At 61.3% G+C, this 17,298-nt stretch overlaps 11 protein-coding genes and 1 pseudogene across 12 annotated transcripts; 9 read left to right on the top strand and 3 right to left on the bottom strand.

Annotated features, from left to right (window-relative positions):
* Positions 1-468: 468 nt before the first annotated feature.
* Positions 469-1,932, top strand: SPRG_05807 (hypothetical protein). Its single transcript, XM_012345085.1, has one exon. It carries the CDS (start codon positions 504-506, stop codon positions 1,839-1,841), a length of 1,338 nt encoding a protein of 445 aa, XP_012200475.1. The 5' UTR covers positions 469-503; the 3' UTR covers positions 1,842-1,932.
* An 81-nt stretch (positions 1,933-2,013) lies between these two features.
* SPRG_05806 (hypothetical protein) lies at positions 2,014-4,321 on the bottom strand (the record flags this gene model as incomplete). The annotated part of the gene is made up of 4 exons (XM_012345084.1): positions 2,850-4,321; positions 2,463-2,809; positions 2,131-2,424; positions 2,014-2,065 (listed from the first exon to the last, which is right to left on the bottom strand). Exons 1-4 carry the CDS (start codon positions 4,284-4,286, stop codon positions 2,014-2,016), a joined length of 2,130 nt encoding a protein of 709 aa, XP_012200474.1. The 5' UTR covers positions 4,287-4,321.
* A 144-nt stretch (positions 4,322-4,465) lies between these two features.
* SPRG_05805 (hypothetical protein) lies at positions 4,466-5,033 on the top strand. Its single transcript, XM_012345083.1, has one exon. The coding sequence runs from the start codon at positions 4,525-4,527 to the stop codon at positions 4,957-4,959; it is 435 nt and encodes a 144-aa protein (XP_012200473.1). The 5' UTR covers positions 4,466-4,524; the 3' UTR covers positions 4,960-5,033.
* Positions 5,034-5,434: 401 nt separating this feature from the next.
* Positions 5,435-6,083, top strand: SPRG_05804 (hypothetical protein). Its single transcript, XM_012345082.1, has 2 exons — positions 5,435-5,530; positions 5,560-6,083. The coding sequence occupies exons 1-2, from the start codon at positions 5,504-5,506 to the stop codon at positions 6,043-6,045; spliced, it is 513 nt and encodes a 170-aa protein (XP_012200472.1). The 5' UTR covers positions 5,435-5,503; the 3' UTR covers positions 6,046-6,083.
* Positions 6,032-6,751, bottom strand: SPRG_05803 (hypothetical protein). Its single transcript, XM_012345081.1, has one exon. The coding sequence runs from the start codon at positions 6,729-6,731 to the stop codon at positions 6,087-6,089; it is 645 nt and encodes a 214-aa protein (XP_012200471.1). The 5' UTR covers positions 6,732-6,751; the 3' UTR covers positions 6,032-6,086.
* Positions 6,752-6,896: 145 nt separating this feature from the next.
* On the top strand, positions 6,897-7,824 carry SPRG_05802 (hypothetical protein; the record flags this gene model as incomplete). Its single annotated transcript, XM_012345080.1, has 6 exons — positions 6,897-6,899; positions 6,944-7,073; positions 7,120-7,193; positions 7,241-7,288; positions 7,337-7,573; positions 7,622-7,824. 6 exons carry the CDS (start codon positions 6,897-6,899, stop codon positions 7,718-7,720), a joined length of 591 nt encoding a protein of 196 aa, XP_012200470.1. The 3' UTR covers positions 7,721-7,824.
* Positions 7,825-8,068: 244 nt separating this feature from the next.
* Positions 8,069-8,793, top strand: SPRG_05801 (hypothetical protein). Its single transcript, XM_012345079.1, has 4 exons — positions 8,069-8,193; positions 8,239-8,337; positions 8,384-8,556; positions 8,604-8,793. The coding sequence occupies exons 1-4, from the start codon at positions 8,110-8,112 to the stop codon at positions 8,755-8,757; spliced, it is 510 nt and encodes a 169-aa protein (XP_012200469.1). The 5' UTR covers positions 8,069-8,109; the 3' UTR covers positions 8,758-8,793.
* A 311-nt stretch (positions 8,794-9,104) lies between these two features.
* Positions 9,105-9,892, top strand: SPRG_05800 (hypothetical protein; annotated as a pseudogene; the record flags this gene model as incomplete). Its single annotated transcript has 2 exons — positions 9,105-9,688; positions 9,743-9,892.
* A 95-nt stretch (positions 9,893-9,987) lies between these two features.
* On the bottom strand, positions 9,988-10,887 carry SPRG_05799 (hypothetical protein; the record flags this gene model as incomplete). Its single annotated transcript, XM_012345078.1, has 1 exon — positions 9,988-10,887. The coding sequence occupies one exon, from the start codon at positions 10,885-10,887 to the stop codon at positions 9,988-9,990; it is 900 nt and encodes a 299-aa protein (XP_012200468.1).
* Positions 10,888-11,152: 265 nt separating this feature from the next.
* On the top strand, positions 11,153-12,325 carry SPRG_05798 (hypothetical protein). The gene has a single exon (XM_012345077.1). The coding sequence runs from the start codon at positions 11,205-11,207 to the stop codon at positions 12,276-12,278; it is 1,074 nt and encodes a 357-aa protein (XP_012200467.1). The 5' UTR covers positions 11,153-11,204; the 3' UTR covers positions 12,279-12,325.
* Positions 12,326-12,621: 296 nt separating this feature from the next.
* Positions 12,622-13,827, top strand: SPRG_22180 (hypothetical protein). Its single transcript, XM_012345193.1, has 3 exons — positions 12,622-13,247; positions 13,295-13,478; positions 13,529-13,827. The coding sequence occupies exons 1-3, from the start codon at positions 12,634-12,636 to the stop codon at positions 13,739-13,741; spliced, it is 1,011 nt and encodes a 336-aa protein (XP_012200583.1). The 5' UTR covers positions 12,622-12,633; the 3' UTR covers positions 13,742-13,827.
* Positions 13,828-13,908: 81 nt separating this feature from the next.
* Positions 13,909-14,368, top strand: SPRG_22179 (hypothetical protein). The gene is made up of 2 exons (XM_012345192.1): positions 13,909-13,951; positions 14,002-14,368. Exons 1-2 carry the CDS (start codon positions 13,949-13,951, stop codon positions 14,326-14,328), a joined length of 330 nt encoding a protein of 109 aa, XP_012200582.1. The 5' UTR covers positions 13,909-13,948; the 3' UTR covers positions 14,329-14,368.
* The last annotated feature ends 2,930 nt before the right edge of the window (positions 14,369-17,298 follow it).

Below are 17,298 nucleotides of genomic sequence, written 5' to 3'. Positions count from 1 at the left end.
ATCATCACTCGTCCAGAGAGTGACCTCTACTACATGAACGAGCAAAGAAACAAACAGACCCCATACCACTACCAACAAGAGTGACGTTGTGCCCCACGACGACGCCGTCGAGACGTCTTCGAGGCGCACTGATCCTTGGCGCTTGTAACGCTGCAGTAGGGCTCGGGCTTCGGGACAAGTGGAGTCTGAAAGGCAAACAGCTGGTGGTCTCTTCTCTGCGCCGACAAGCCTCTGCCTCCCAAGCAACACCCGTCGCTGCCTCTTCGTCCGGAACCAACGAGGCGGCCGCGGCCGCTCTTCGAGCTACCCACCGCGCCCCTTGGGCCGCGACGCGGACGAGGTCCATACTACACGTCGGCGTCGGTGCAGAAATTCTGCTGCCGCCACGTGCTGGCAGAGCCACCGTATCCAACAGCGTGACACATGCGTGTCTCTCTCGCCCGCCATCGACACCGCTGCATTCTCACTCTTCAATTCCACGTACCCTGCCGAGCTCGATTAGCATGGTCCGTATTCTCGCTGCTGCCCTCGCCGCCGGTGTCGTCGCCGGCCAGACCACGACGGCGCCTTCCGCCGCTGCCAACAAGTGGACCATGACCACGATCAACTCGGTGCAGGCGCGCGTCGTCTCGGACGCGGCGACGTGGGACGCGACCAACAAGAAGTTTGGCCTCGTCCTCAAGCAGAACACCAACACGTTCGAGGAGAAGTACCGCGCCGCCATGGACACGGTCAACACGGCGTCCGTCGAAGGCGCGCTCTTCTACGTGCAGACCGAGGGCATCAACAAGGCCGACTCGGTCAACTGCATGCGCAAGACCAACATGAGCTACGTCTGGTTCCTCAGCGTCACGATCGTGCAGCCGACGTTCGCGATCGCCGAGTACGCCGACAACTCGGGTGTCGTGCCCGAGTACGGCAAGTTCCTCGCCATGGACAACGGCATGTGCACGCCGCTCGACGCCAAGGGCACGCTGTCGCCCGAGTGCATGACCATCTCGGGCCTCAACTACAACAAGAACGTCGGCCCGTTCGTTGGCGGCGAGTCGCGCAAGGCCCACCAGTACGCCGCCTACGCCGACAACTACTGGTTCTCGTACCCCAACTCGTGCTACACGCGCAAGTTCGAGCAGAAGGACGATGCGTGCCGCAAGAAGCAGCCCGGCGGTCTCTGCCCGCTCGGCACCAAGCCGGACGGTGTCACGTGCACGTACTCGTTCGATATCCTCGGCTACATCCGCATCGACGACCTCGTCGGCATCACGAGCATGAAGAACAGCCAGACGGGCCAGAACTACCGCGACCGCGTCGACTTTTGCAAGGACTCGAAGGTCGAGTACGACTTCGCCACCAAGACGTCGGACCTCACGTTCTGGGACAAGCCGCTCGATGAGGAGGCCAACACGAACCGCACGACCGAGATGTTGAAGCTCTACAACTCGCTCATCAAAGAAGGCAAGGGCGACTACGCCCACATGAAGCCGCTGCCGTCCGCCGAAGAGCTCGCCAAGACCAACCCGCCGTGCTGGAAGAACAGCCCCGTGTGCGCCAAGGCCCCTAACGGCTGCCGCCGCAAGCTGACGGCGCAGATCTGCGAGGTCTGCTCGTCGCCCGCCGCCGACTGCAAGAAGCCGACGGCCTCGGATGTCGTGCCGCCTGCCCTCACCAAGGCGGTCGAGCCCCCGCTCCCGACGGATGCTGCCGGCAAGACGACGGTCCCGCGCAACCCGACCGGTGCGGGCGGCGCCGGTGGCGCTGCGACGCCTGGCGCTGCCAGCAGCGCGTCGTCGGTCGCCCTCACTGCGTCGGCGGCTGTCGTCATGGCCGCGCTCCTCCGCTAAGCGCCTCGTTCCGCCAACGTAGTAGACAGATTACATACATCCTCTCTATAAGAACCCGACGCAAGCGAAGCCCGGTGTGCTATTTCTCCGCGTCTTTACGGTAGAGTGTGTAGCAGGGCAGTAACACGAATAGGGCCTGGATTGAGTAGCTCGCCAAATGCAACGGACGAGCCTATGGCATCGCTTGAACGCGAAGCGGCGCCAGGTCGGTCCACACCCGCTCCCTGCGCACGAGAAGGAGCTCCTTGCACGAGAGCTCGCGCCGGTCTCGTCGAGGCGGCTGCCGTACACGCGGAAGAGGCGTCGGTTCAAAAGCGCGTTGAGGAGCCAGCGCGGGTAGCTGTTGATGGCCATGAGAAATCGATCGTCGACGATGATGTGCCCGAGCAGCCACAGCGACGAGATCGAGACGCGGCCGTCGTCTGTGGTCTCGTCGCAGGCTGCGACAAAGCCGACGACGTCCTCGACGCGCTGGCGCGTGCTGCGCTCGACCTGCCATCCGGCGCTCGCGTCCGACGGCCGGAACGGGGCGTAGAGCAGCGAGCGCTCTGTCCAAAGTCGCACGTCCGTCGGGACGTCGTCGCTTGTACAAGCGGCGATCCGGTCGGTGCGGCTGCCAACCCGAGCCAGAATCGAAAGGCGCCGCTGCGCGGCCGAATGAAGATGGACTTGAAGCGGCGCATGCGCGGCGTCTGGCGTGGCGGCCAGACCACCTTGGCGCCGAGGATGTAGAGCGACGCCGCAGCCAACGCCACGAGCCACCACGTAAACGCGCAGGCGACGACGCAAAAGTCGGTGCCGGCGTTCTCGTGGATCGTCCAGACGTCCATGCCGTCGGCGCCGGCGGAAAACGAGTTGCTCTCAAAGTTGGCGGTCGCGTACTCATCGGTGGCTTGGAGACAGAGACCGATGCGCGTCGTCAGGTCGGTGCGGTACTTGAAGCAGATGAACAAGATGAGCACGATGGCCTCGAGGCCGATCCGGACATGCAAGGCGTGGGTGAGCCACGTCAGCAGCGGTGCCGGCGTTCTCGTGGATCGTCCAGACGTCCATGCCGTCGGCGCCGGCGGAAAACGAGTTGCTCTCAAAGTTGGCGGTCGCGTACTCATCGGTGGCTTGGAGACAGAGACCGATGCGCGTCGTCAGGTCGGTGCGGTACTTGAAGCAGATGAACAAGATGAGCACGATGGCCTCGAGGCCGATCCGGACATGCAAGGCGTGGGTGAGCCACGTCAGCAGCGCAAGCGCAACCATCAAAGCATCTGCGAGCGCCATGGCCGGGTACACAAAGGTACCTGGAAGCCCGAGCCGCGCATTGGCCTCGGCGAGACTCCACTCAAAGACGTGCCACCAGTCGGTGAGGTAGAGCACGCAGGCGCAGAGCGCGGCGCGCACTTGGACCCGGTACTGGATGCACGGAAAGAGATCGGGGACCCAGAGGACGCCCGTCTCGCGATACAAGTGCACGCACGAGACGAGTGCAACGAGGAGGCTCACGGTCGCGTTGAAGGCGATGCCGGCGCCGACGAGGAGGCGTAGCCACGCGTTCGCGTCTTTCGAGTGGCTGGCGTCCGTGTAGACGGTCTCGAAGGCAAAGGCGAGCGGGTCGGATGGGAGAGACCAGACGTAGTAGGCGTAGTTGCCCTGCGTCGCCGTCGTTCCGCGGAAGATGCCTTCGGTGCCGAGGAGCGAGACGACTTCGTGCCCGAGCGTCGCGGTCCAAGCGCCCGAGACCGTCGCTCCCGTCGCGAGTCGCACGGGCACAAACGGCGTCGAGACCTCGTACGGAAAGTCGAGGCCGACGTACGTTTGGTAAACGTCGTTGATAGCCGGCGACGTCGGGTCGGCGACGAGGCGCGACGTCATGTCGGTCGCATTGATCGCGTCGAGGGGCAGCGAGACGACGGTCGCCGTGCCGCAGCCGGCTTGGCGATGCTTGGCAGGGCGTTGGACGACCATTGTCTGCAGAAAGACCGTCGTGAGCGAGGTCGATGAGAGCACGTAGGCTTTGAGCGCCGTCGTGTCCTCGGTCGCTCGGCCCGTGTACGCGCAGTCGACCAGCACATGGCTGTCGTCGAGTTGTAAAGGCAGAAGCTTGGTAAGCACCAGCGTGAGGTAACTTGGGGTGTAGATGCGGTCGCCCGGAAGGGCTTCGCGGCAGCGCTCACACAGGTCCACGCGGCTTTCGTTGGCTTCGAGGTAGAGAAAGGCCGGTGGGCTTGGGAGCGTCCCGTTGTAGCCGCCCGAGAGGAGCGTTTGGAGAAACGTGGGCAGGAGCGGACTCGCGTAGACGTTGCCCGGGGCCGCGGGGAGAAGGCCGCCGACAAGCACCGTCCTGTTGCCGACGGAGCCGAGGTACTCGATGTAGACGATGCCGATGGTGCAGAGGCACGCGAGCACGCGGCGCACCTGGATGTACGCGCGGCGCCACGACCAGCGGGCCATACTAGTCCGTGGTCGCTGTGCTGTCGATGACAGGTTGCTGTCTGGTAATAATAACGCAGAGGCCAATTCGAGCGCAGCCCGTTTCGCGCGTGATCGATCGGTTGCTAGACAGACAGACAGGCCGGTCGGGTCATTCCAGTGGCAGTTGAGGTCGACCCAAGATGGCGGCAGTTGCAGAATTGGGATTAACGAGGTTTGTCCCAACTGGGCAACCGACGGACGTGGATCTCGTCGTCTCATGGGCTCGACGCTGTCGCGGAAGATCGTCCGGTTCTGGACGCGGAACCACCGGCGCGTGCTGCTGGTGGGCCTCGACGCAGCCGGGAAGACCACGATCCTGTACCACCTGCGCCTCCACAAGACGATCCCGACGCTGCCCACGATCGGCTTCAACACGGAGGCCATCGCGTTCCACGGCCTCACGCTTGACCTCTGGGACGTCGGCGGCCAGGACTCGCTGCGGCCGTACTGGCGCCACCACTTTACGGGCACCCAAGGCATCGTCTTTGTCATCGACAGCTCGGACGCGGAGCGCCTCGAGCTCGCCAAGGCCGAGCTGCACGGCGTGCTCAGCGACGACCAGCTCCACGACGCGTGCTTGCTCGTGGTCCTCAACAAACGCGACCTCATCCAGGGCGACGCCAGCGACATCGTCGCGCAGCTCGACTTTTGAAAAGCTATGCGAAGACCAAGGCCGCAAGTGCCACATACAGCCCGCGGTGGCCACGACCGGCGACGGACTCACTGAAGGCTTCCAATGGCTCTGCGACACCATGGCACCACTCTAATACGACCGTCTTACCGAGCGTAACATCGTGCCTTTGTTCTGCGACGCGCAGTATACCGTCCCTGGCAGCCTCGCAGCCAGCACAGGTTGCTTGGACGAGCTCCTTGAGAGGAGTAATGCCAAGTGAAGCCCAGCGCTAATGCCAAGTGAAGCCCAGCGCAGCCTCGCGCCCGGTCACTTGCCTTTGCCAGCGGTTCCCAAGCTCGGTAGAGGGACATCGCTCCATGGCTTGTCCGACCACGACAAGGAGCTAGAGCACCAAGTGGAAGCTGAGGATGCCACGCATTTGGACCAATTATGGCCAATCGGCGGCAAGATCGTGCCCCAGAGCCAATCAAACGCGAAATAAAAAGGGAGGGAAATAAAGCCCACACAAATTCGTTTCGCAGCATGCCGCAAGCAGCGTCGCAGAAGGCTGGTGGCCGCGGCCATGGCGGGCGCGGAGGTCGTGGCAATGGTGGGCGTGGCAACCAGAACCGGCCGAAGCTAACGCATGCGCAGCGCGTGGGCCGCGAGATCGCGCGGGTGCTCGGCGAGCGCAAGATCCACCTCGTCGTCCGAACGGTCGAGCTCATTGGCGAGCGCTTGACGCGCAGCGTGCTGAGCGAGACGCTGCTCATGGACAAGGAAGGCAAGACGCTCAAGACCACCACGGGCCGCGAGCGTACGCTGGGCGGCGCGTTCTTCACGCTGCTCAAGGAGCGCGTGACCAAGGAAAAGTACAAGGAGATCTACGCGCTCGAGGAGGAAGCCAAGAAGAAGGCGCGGAAGAATAAGGAGCGAGCGGCGCGGATCAAGCGCGAGAACGAACTCATCGGTGGTCTGACGAGCCAGATGATCTTAAAGGACGACGACGATGCCAAGGCGGACGAGGCCGACGACGCTGGCCCGTCCAACCCGCGCTTCCACTCGCCCCCAGACCGGGACGACGACGAGTTCAACGATGCCGATTACGAGATGGACGATATGTAAGAGGCTCTATTTATCAACAGGAAACGACCCGCTGGAACCTATTACGCGCGCTTGTTGACCATGTGCATACCGAGCGCGATCGAGCCCGCAATCAGCGTCATCATGGTCGCGTGGCAGAACCAGTGGCTGCGCATGGGGCACTTGCCTTCCTTGGAGAAGCCGAGCGGGCAGCAGCCGTGGGTCGGCTCGGTCTCGCGACGCAGAATGCCCATCTCAATCGCCGTCTGGGCCCACTCAACGCCGTGGTTGTGGCCGCCTTCTTCGAGGCCGGCACGCGCGCGGGCTTGGGTTTCGTTGAGGCAGGCCAAGACCCCCAAGAGGACGGGCACGCCCGTGGTGAGGTTGAGGTCCTTGATGCCCTGCGTGACGGCTTCGCAAATGTACTCAAAGTGCATCGTTTCGCCCTTGATCAAGCAGCCAATGCAGATGACCGCGTCGACAGCCTTGGACGAGATCATGCGGCTCGCAGCGTACGGCAGTTCGTACGCGCCCGGCACGGAGAAGAGCACAATGTCCTTGTCAGCAACGCCAGCCTCCTTGAGCGTGGCGACGGCGCCATCGCGGAGGGCCGAGATGACTTCTTCGTTCCACTTGGTGTAGCAGATGCCGATGCGGAGGCCACGGCCGTCGAGGGCGCGGGTGCTAAGCGCTTCGAGCGCAGCCTTCTTGACGCCGGTCGCGTGCATAGTGGTCTTGGTTTCTGCGGTGAAAAATGCGGATTACCACGCATTCGAAATCCTCCGAATTCGGCAACTGCCATGCTATTTTAGACGCGCGTACAGGTGCGCGAGGCACAGGTGCCGCTTCAAGCGTGCCAAGTTCTGATTGCACTTCTAAGATCGCGTCCCTCCATGGTATGACGACTTGTGCCTGGAGGCGCCTCATGCGCGCCGCTTAGTACCGTAGTCACAGCGGCGGCAACTCGACGGTCGTCGTTGCCGGCGGCCGCAAGCGACTACACACGACCTTTGCCGACGGCGTCGAGCTCGTGGAAGAGTACACGAAGGATGGCCCGCCCGAGCTCCTGGGTATGGCATCGACGATAGCGCTGAGCTACCACCGGTCTACGTCTAGTGCGCCGATGGAAAAACACGACGGCACTCGGCGGCGACGGGCGGTGGGAGTACGAGATTGGTGAGCCGCTTCCGGTAAGAATGTCCTTGTTGGTCGGTGCGCCAAGTACCTTGGGCGGTAGGCCGAAGGTCGAAGCCGCGACATTGGCTTGGCCCCAAGCAGCACGCAGGTACTGCACGTGCTGTGGAGTTGAAAGGTCGCAGTGGCGTCGTACTAGCCGACGTTTCTGTGCCGCGAGGCGGCTACGCACTGGGAGTGGCGGGTGCGGAACCTTCCGTACCCGAAAGAGACGTATGCGATTGGCATTGACGACGACGCGCAAACGATCGTCATCCGGACGAGCAACAAGAAGTACTTTAAGCGCTTCCAGATCCCGGCCATGGTGCGCCAGAGCCAGCGACTGAGCGCGGCGGCGGTCTCGTTCACGCACGACAACAACACTCTCGTCGTCCACGTACGTCGACTCCTTGTCGAATCAAATCGAGATGGACGTGGGGTCTAGTACAAGAAACCGGACGCTGTCATGGCGGTCGAGCACCAGGAGTTGCGCGATCGGCTCCACGGCGCTGGGACCTCCGAGCCTCAGTGTCGCCAGCAGTGACACAGTCCATTGCGTTCGAAGCGCCGACTTGACTGTAGCTCTCTTCCAACACTTGGTTTCAACATACTGCATCATTGTCTTCAAGTGAACTATCAGATCTTAGCTCTCAACCCTTCTACGCCCACGAGTGACAACATCGCGTCGTAAGTAGCGACTCTCCTTAGCGACTCTCCTTGCGCGGGGTAACGTTGCAGAGCACAGAGCAGTTGCAGCGAGTGTTTGAGGCGCCATCGACCCAGTGAGCACCGTGCCAAAAGCACTTGTGGCAAGTGGCAAGAAGCATCGCCCCTGGTAGCCGGTTATAAGGCCTCTCCGCGTACCATCAAGAAGGGAGCTAGAATAGCAGAGACGCCGTTGTGTCGGTTCCAAAACAGCACAGCGTTTCAAGAATGACATCGCCTCGCGGCAATTCGAGCCCGCCGCAGTCGACGGGGACCGCCCTCGGTGAGGTGGAGGCCGCCGTGCCCCGCAACGTACACCGGCACTACCATGGACGAACGACGATGACGTTGCTTTAGGAACACGGTGGCGTCCTCGTCACACGCGATCAGATCCGGTCGGCGTTTGATTTCCTTGACGTCGACCAGCGCGGCTTTGTGACCCTGGAGAACCTCAAGGTATAATGGACCTCGTCGCGCTGCAACTTGTCTGCAAACCGGGTAGGCGCGTCTGAGCATCTTCTACCCCGACATGACGGCCCGTGACTTTCGCGTCCTGCTCAACAACGCGTCTGAAGTCACCGAGGACGATCTGTGCGACCTCTTGCTGCAGAACGACGTGGCCGACTACGATCCTGTCGCCGACGCCTTCCGCGCCTACGACCCGGACGACACGGGGTACGCTGCAGCTCGATTGAATGTTTCACGTGATGCGAGCGAGGTAGGTATGTGAGCTTCCAAGTGCTCTCGCACCTTTTCGAGCGGTTGGGGTATGGCAGCCTCAGCGACGACGACCTCAAGGTGCTCGTCGCAACCGCCGATGTCGACAAGGACGGCCGCCTCAACCTCGCCGACTTTCGGCACCTACTCGCCATGTAGCCATCGCTGTATAATCGCATCACAGTCTCTTGCTCACGCGCGTTTACACCCGTGCGGTAAAAGGACTCACGCCGACCACGTGGCGCCTTTTGGCGCGTTTTTGGCAGCCCACGTGCGTCTATTCCCACCCAATTCACCCCGGTGGCCAAGGGCACTCGCCCTGGCGTCGTGCGCATGAACGACCATCCTTGACGCCCTTGACAAAAAGGCAGCGCATGTGTGCTATTTGTGCTCGCCGAGACGCAGTTGGTCCTTTTGTCGACTCGACGGTGCAGAGACAGTGTGGTTAAGAGGCGTGCGTTTATCCAAGGGCCATCGCCACCAGCCGTCTTTAGTCAGAAACGAAAATGGCGTCGACGGACCTCGTCTTTGGCGTCTTTACGCCGCAGTGCTTTGAGACGTACTTTACGCAGCACGACTTCCTCCACGTGGCATGCTTCAAGGCCGTCCTCTCCAAGGCGCTCGGCTACGCCATCATCCTCGGCAGCTTCATCCTCAAGCTGCCCCAGATCCTCAAGATCATCGCCGCCAAGTCGGTCGCGGGCCTCAGCCCGTCCGGCTTCTACCTCGAGGTGCTCGTCTTCCAGGCCAGCGTCGTCTACAACTTTCTCCGCGGCTACCCCATTAGCACCTGGGGCGAGAACGCGGTGATCCTCGTCCAGAACTGCATCCTCGTCGTCCTCCTCTGGGTCTACTCGGGCGCGCCGCGCTCGCAGCAGCTCCTCGGCGTCCTCATCTTCGTTGGTCTCGGCGCCGCCATGCTGCACCTTCCGGACGAGCACCTCTGGATCCTCCCGTCCGCGAGCATTCCCGCTTCAATCATGTCGCGCATCCCGCAGGTCTTCTCCAACTTTAAGCAAGGCCACACGGGTCAGCTCGCCTTTGTGACGCTCTTCCTCAACCTCGGTGGCGCCTCTTTACGTCGCTCCAGGTAGACCTTTTCCGTCATTATCGAGTACTTATTCGGATGGATGGATGGATGTAGGAAACTGGCGACCAAGTGCAGATGCTGGGCTTCCTCATCTCGGTTGCGCTCAACGGCATGCTCGTGGCGCAGGTCCTCTTCTACTGGCGCGCCACGGACGCCGCCATGGCCAAGGAACAGGCCGCGACGGACAAGAAGAAGAAGGCGTAGGCGCCAAGTCGACGACGACCTCTGTGCATACGACCGCCCCCATCTTCATGACGTTTCCGTCGACCAAAGACGAAAGAGTAAATTAGAAACAAAGATCAGGAGGCAACCACCATCTCGACACTGGCTTCGACTGCGAGCGCAGTCGCGTCGGGCTTGATCGCTATCGGCTCTACCGGGTCGGGCTTGGTCTCTACCGGGTCAGGCTTGGTCTCTACCGGGTCAGGCTTGGTCTCTATCGACTCGGCCGGGAGTTCAGGCGCCTCGGTAGGCTTGGTCACGCGTCGACGGACTTGGGGTGGGCCCTGCGTCAAAACGGCGGGAAACGCGTCTGCGTTGAGAAACGTGATGAGCTTGGGCGTGTGCAGCGAGCTGTAATAGCGGATGGCAGGTCCGGTGAACTTGGCCTTGGGAACCATGTCGTCCGCCCGCTTCTCTTCCTCCATACGCTCGAGTCGATTGAGGCTCTGTGTGTTGTCGACTTCGGTGCGGACAGCTTCGGCGAGGAGCTGGGCCTGGGTCATGCGCACAACGACCTTGGGCGCGGCCGCGTTCTTCTCGGCCTGTGCCTTACGCGCTTCTATGGCGTACCGCTCCTGTAAATCGTGCGACAAGACCCGCTTGTTGATCGTGCTTGACCGAACCTCCATGGGCGCAACGTCAATGGGCATCGGCGGCGCGTCGACCACGGGAGCAGCACGCCGAGGCCGCTTCGGCGCCACCGGCACGGGCTCCTTGAAGGCGGAGCGCGTGTTTCGGGCGCGTTTGGCCGGGCGCTCTTCGTCTGCGTCGTGCACGTCGTCGTCGGGCGCTTCGTCGTCGAAAAAGTCCGAGTCGACGACGTCCTCTTCCTCGGCTTCGGTCGAGTAGTCGTCATCCTCGCCTTCGGCCCATACCTCGTTGTTCCAGAAGGTCTCGTCGGCTTCGGCAGCCTCGCCGATGAGCTTGTTGATGCGCGACCCGCGGCTCGACCGGCTCGGCAGCGCGTACTTGGCCATGCTTCGAGCAAATGCTGGAATCTTTGAGCATCCGGATGCGTTGTGCCGAATCTTGTATTTAAATTCGGCACCTACCATGAATTCGAGGCGCGTCCAAGATAAGAACGGACAAGACAGCCATGCCGCGGTGAATCATCGTCTGGATGCCAACACCGAGAAGAACGAGTCCCGTTAGCGCCCTCGTCGACCTTCCCGGATTCATTCGTAAGTTAGCGTGTTAGAATCGACAAAATCGACAAGTTTCGACAGCACCGGTTGAGAAACGTCTGTCACGTTTATAGACAAAGAACTTAGCGTTGTGCAGTTGTCACGCCGCCATGAGCCGTACACGACGCGTGCAGCCGTGCCTAGCGCTCGTCCTTCTCATGGCTCTCTGCACGCTCATGCTGGAGCTCCAAGTCGGCATGGACAATTTGTTTGTGGCGTCCGTCGCGCTCTCGGCAACGACGTCGCTGCAACGCCTCAACGAGTCCGAGTCTGCACCGACTGCTGCTACCATTGAACCCAATGCGAGTGTCGCGGCGCCGATCGCAACGGCAGCGCCAACTGCGCTGACGACGACGGCGACAGTAGAGAAGCGAGCGCCAACAACGGAGGCACTTGCACCACCGCCGACGCCAGGCAAACTGGCTTACATGCTCTACGCGACCGACGCGATCACTGCGTGCAGCGCCCTCATCATGGCCGACAGCATTCGACGTCTCGGTACACCTGCGTCTGTGGACGTCGCCGTCCTCGTCACGGGCTCGATCTCCCAACACATCCACGACGCCCTCACCGCCGGCGGGCTCGTCGTCCTTCCCGTCCCGTCGTGGCGTCAGCCCAGTGCGCCCCACGACACGTGGGTCGAGTCGCTTACAAAGCTGCGCATCTTTGAAGAGCACGGCTACGATCGGGTCATCTACCTCGACTCGGATGCGTGGCTCCACCGCAATTTGGACCATTTGTTCTACCTCGGCGAGGCGGTGTTTTGGGCGCCGAGGGCGTACTGGCTCAACCAGCCGTTCATCGCGTCGACGCTTCTCGTGGTAACCCCTTCGAACGCTCTATTTCGTCGTCTCGAGACGACCGTGGCAGAGCACCCGGGACAGGAAATGTACGACATGGATGCTCTCAACACGGCGTTCAAGAACGAGTACGGCATGCTTCCGAGCCACTACGTGTTTCTCAATTCCGAAGTCAACAACGACAAGACGTTTGGGTTTGCATCGGTCGACGAGCGCATCAACAAGACGTACGTGCACCACTACTCGATGATGGACAACGGCGGGTACGGGAAACCGTGGCGCATGAACCGCCACGTCATCGCACGCAAGCCCGAGTGGCACCCGCTCTTTTACAAACTCTTTGAAATGTACTTTGAGCGCCAAGACGCCTTGTGCCACTTTTAACAAGGTCGACTCTATATGGCCTGTCGTCTAAACGGACGGACCCTTGACGCCCAAGGCGAGACCCTTGTAGTGGCCCATCGTCATCTGCCCAACGTCACCGCGAGATGACGTAATTGTCATCCTCTTCAACGTGGAGCTGTCAATCCAAAGAATCTCGCATCCTGCGGTGCCACGTATTCAATCCGATTGCAGCGTCTAGTCTTCTGCTCCTTGCAGCCTGCAAGGAATAGCCTACCTAGTCCAAAGTGTGAAGGCTTGTCTTTATTCGCGGCATGTGCCGAATCTAGTTTCCGGATGCCGGATACGCAGCCTCGCGGGAGAACGCTCCGCGTGGTCATCATTCCTGGACTGTAGCATGCGACTCCTCCATCTTGTTCTCGTCGTCCTGGCCATGGCGCTGGCCGTCGTCGCCGACCCGCCGCCCAAGGAGGACGACCCCGCGCTCTCCAAGATCCGCGTCCTGCGCAACGAAGCGCTCAAGCTCAAGGACAAGCGCGCCTACGGGCAGTCGGTGCAGAAGCTCGACAAGGCCATCCGGTCGCTCCGGGACCTCCACGAGTCTCGCACGGACGCCAAGAAGCGGACGGCCGACGCAGCGCTTCTGGGGCAGACGCTCAACGAGCTCGGGAACGTCCTCGCGCTGGACCAGCGCTACGAAGATGCGGAGCGCGTCCTGAAGCAGTCGGTCGACCTCAACTTGAAGGTCCTCGGCGACTCGCACCCGTCGTACTCACTCGCGCTGCGCAACCTCGCTGAGGTGTACATGGCGCTCGACAAGTACGACGAAGCGATCTCGAGCTACAAGACGCTCAAGTTCCACGCGCAGCAAGGTCTCGGCCAGCAGCACGCCGCCTGCATCGACGCCTCGCGTCGCATGGGCGAGTCTTTCCAGAAGCTCGGCAAGTTCAAGAAGGCCGTCAAAGTCTACAAGACCATTCTCAAGCAGCTCGACCTCCCGACGCCCGAGAGGTATGAAAGCTTCCTGCATGCGATCGTTGCTCATGGCGTCGAGCTAGCTCCGGGGAGATCATGGGCGAACCTGGCGTCGGTGAAATCTTCATGGGCCTCGCAAGCAGCCTCCTCCGCGTCGACAAGCTCGACGAAGCGATCCAGTACGGCGAGCGCGCCGAGCACATCATGCGTGTTCGCGATGGCGAGAACTCGATGGGCTACGCCTTTAGCCAGAACGTGCTCGCGGGGGTAAGTCGCTCCTGCTGAGGTAGACGGCATGGACAATGGAATCGATGTAGATTTACACGCACAAGGGCGAAGAAGACGTGGCGCTCGACTACCTCGAGACGGCGCAGCGCATTGCAGTCCGCGAATATGGCTTGACGCATGAGATCGTTAAGGCCGGTCAGCGCAACATTGAGCGCCTCCAAGACCGTGTGCAGGAGAAGAAGGACCGGAAGAAGAGGAAAGCAGAGTTGGAGGCTGCCACGGACGAGAAGACGGAGTTGTAGATCATCGACTCGTCTCGTAGTTAGTCGGTCGTGTCAACTATACAAGGACCTAAAACCTTTTTCGAACGAAACGCCTGCGTATCCGATTTTCAAGTGGTAGAAAAAGGACAAGTCCGGATTTTCTATCGATGTTCGACAAAATGTCTCTCTTGGTGTTTGTATGAAAGACTTGGCAAATTCCAAAAGACGGCGGCGGCGACGACAACGATGGTCTACTGGACCCCGCGGAAGCGGTCGGCCTCATGCGCTTCCTCCTGTAGTCTGGGTACGAGGCAGAGGAGACGATCAAGCGCATCAAGAGCCACAAGGGCGTCCAGGCCGTGCTCATCGTCAACAACGACGGCGTCCCGATCTACTCGAGCACGAGCGACGAGGAGTTTGCGATCGACCACGCGGCCTTGATCTCGCAGCTCGCGGCCAAGGCCAAGAGCACGATCCGGACGCTGGACCCGACGAACGACATGACGTTCCTCCGCATCCGCTCCAAGAAGCACGAGATCATGATCGCGCCCGACAAGGAGTATGCGCTCATCGTGATCCAGAACCCGAACGCGGGGACCGACGCCGAGATCACCGAGCTCGCCTAAGACGCTGCTCTCATTGTAATTACATATGCTTCTGTGATCATGGCATCGCGGGCGTGTTGCCGAGGACGTGCTGGAGCGACGCGGCCTCGGGGTTGTACGCCGGCGTCTCGACGAACTGGAGGAAGAGGTTGCTTATCCGCTTCCGGAGCCCCTCGAGCGACTTGACGCTGCGCCCGCGGTTGAGCATGTCGGCCTCGCGGTCGATGAGTTCGATGAGCTCCCGCGTCAGCGCGCTCTCAAACTCCTTGACCGTCCACTTGACGTGGAGGAGCACATCGAGGCGCTCGTCCACCGTCGCCAACGGCAGCTTGAGGCCATGGTAGAGGTCGCTGAGCTCTTTGGCGCGGATCTACATGGCCGCGTCCAACTACGTCGTCATAAGGCGACGTACGGTGAAGGGGTCTCGACAGGCTTGATCTGGCCGTCGCTCATCTGCCACTGCTTTGGCCGGCTCAAGACCGTGAGCATCGACTCGATGCGGGCCTTGCGGTTGGTCTCGTTGGCCGACATCTTGAGCTTGTCGATGGTCTGGAGAAGCTTGGTCTCCTTTGCGAGGATCGCCGCCATCGCCGCCGCTCGCCCCTCGGAGGACAGCCCCGGGTCCAAGCTGCTGATCTCAAAGAGCCGCCAGTTGTCGAGCTCGTTGTAGAGCACTTCAAAGTCGCTGTGGGACTGCGGGTGCATGCGCCGGTCGATCTCTCGGCGCTGGCGCGATGCCAGATGCACGCGGGTTTCGTCCGCAAACTTCTCGTCCGAGTTGAACATCTCGAGCTTCTTGGCGCGGATCGCGTGGACAAAGCAGCGCGCGCGGTACCTACCCTTCGCATCATGGACCTCGTCAAATCGCGATGATGGTATACGCGCGCCAGTGGCACTGCAGCACGAGACACGAGTCCATGCGGAGGCAGTCGAGCTGCTCGGCGTTAAAGTACGGCTTGGGCTCGACTTGGCGGTCGAGGGACGAGTCGATCGAGACGTCGCCGCGGTCCATTTGCGTGCCCGACTCGCGCTGCGTTTGGGCCGACTTGGTCACCGTCTTGTGCGTCTGCGTCTCGCGGTGGAAGCGTGGAGGCCCGAGGCGCACCTTTTGCTTGGATACGTCTACCAAGCCACCTCGGGCATCAAGGCAGGCAGACGCGTCGAATCAGTACCTGGGCCGACGCGTGGTGGAAGATCTGGTCGCTGATCTTGTGGCGAAAGCCGCCCAGGTACGGTTTTTTGCCCGTGAATTTCAGAATCTGGACTGGAAACGAGTTGAGGAGCTGCCCCGCCTCTAGAGCATGAGCATCCTCGGTATCGTTCTCGCGGCTCGGAGGATGGAAGGATGGATGGTACCGCTGAAGACGGACACGTCGATCGCATCCGGCATCTTGTACTCGCTCGAGCCGACTTTGACCTGAACGACGCTCGCGTGGAGGAGGATTTCTTGGTCGTTGTTGGCGATGAGGCCGGCGTGCGCCAAGGTAAAGGTCATGGCGTCGTAGCCGTGGGCGGCGCAGGCTACAGACGACCTCAGTTGCCGAGCAGCATGCGTCATATTTGCACCATCGTCGAGCTCGGGGATCTTGAGCGCGCCGGGCGTGAGCTTGAGGTCGGATGTGACTTGGTCCTTGAGCTGCTTGAGCGTCGACGTGGCGGCCGCGAGCACGCGGTGGCGGAACCCGTCGGGTTCGAGCACCAAGATGAGCTGGAACTCCGTGTCGAGGGGCGACTCTTCCGCGGCCTCAACGCGCGCATCGGCTTCCGGCGGGTTGCCCATGCGTTTTGCCTCTGAAACGACTACCGACTCTAGTTAGTTTATAGTAGAAAAGCCGCCACAGTCGCGTCGAAAACGCCACACACTCTATATTTCCAAAGCCAACTCACTACCGGTACAATCACATTGCTCAACTTTCTAGTCGAAGGTCAGGGCTTGCCGTAGTACGTCGTATTGAGGTACACCATCTTCTGAAACTCGGCCGGGCAGTACGGGAAGAGGATCGTCGGGTCGGCAATGGTCGGCGCGAAGAGCTTCTTGCCCGTGCTGATCGAGACGTAGATCGCAAGCGCCGACGTGAAGAGGATGATAAAGATGCTCCAGCCCTTCTCGAGGAGACCCATGTCCTTGTAAAAGACCTTGAGGTGGAACCAGACGGGGAGGATCATGCAGCCGAGCGCGGCCGACGACGCGCCGACAAAGTCGAGCAAATCCAAAAAGTGGTTTTGCCAGATGATCGCGACGATCGTGCTGATCGTGATCTGGACAATGCGCATCGTGCACGCCTTGAGGTAGTCGGTCGATGACGCGTACACGGCGACGGGCGCGTCGACCTTGGACACGACGGCGTCCTTGGGCGTCTCGGTCGGTTGAAACGCCGGCGACTCGCCCGTCTCGAGCGCAAAGTTCTGCTTGTGGAAGCCAAAGAGCACGCGCTCAAAGATGTAGAACGTCGGGAAGAGGTCGATCGCGAACGCGACGCTGATGTGCAAGTGCATCATGAGGAAGGCAATCACGACCGCGCCGCGGGGGGCCGTGAACCCGAGCTTCGTACCGGCGATCGAGAAGAGGAGGTTGCCGGGGATCTGGCACCCGACGTTGTGGTCGCCGATGAGCGACACCACAAAGAAGAGCATTGTGCAGACACCGAGCGTGAAGAGAATAACACGCGGCATGCGCTCGGGCTGCGTGTGCTCGCGCTGAAGGGCCGGAATGAGGACGCCGGCGGCGTACCCAAGCGAGAGGTTGCCAAAGACCGACGTGACGCCATCAAACGAGGGCGATGGCGTCGGCGCGGAGAGACCTTCGGGAATGTCCGACATGTTGTCGAGGAGCACGTAGAGGGCGACGGCGTCCGCGATGAGCGTGCCGAACGCACCGGCCGTCGCCGTCCCCGCGCTTTCCTTGAGCGACGGCATCATGCAGATCGGGAGGAGGCTGAGCGCCATGAGAATGATCCAGACGGTCGCCGTGAACGTGTTGGGGAAGAGCAC

Source organism: Saprolegnia parasitica (assembly GCF_000151545.1).
Source record: "Saprolegnia parasitica CBS 223.65 unplaced genomic scaffold supercont2.21, whole genome shotgun sequence".
Lineage (NCBI taxonomy): Eukaryota > Oomycota > Saprolegniomycetes > Saprolegniales > Saprolegniaceae > Saprolegnia > Saprolegnia parasitica.
This window is presented reverse-complemented; position numbering and strand designations above follow the sequence as displayed.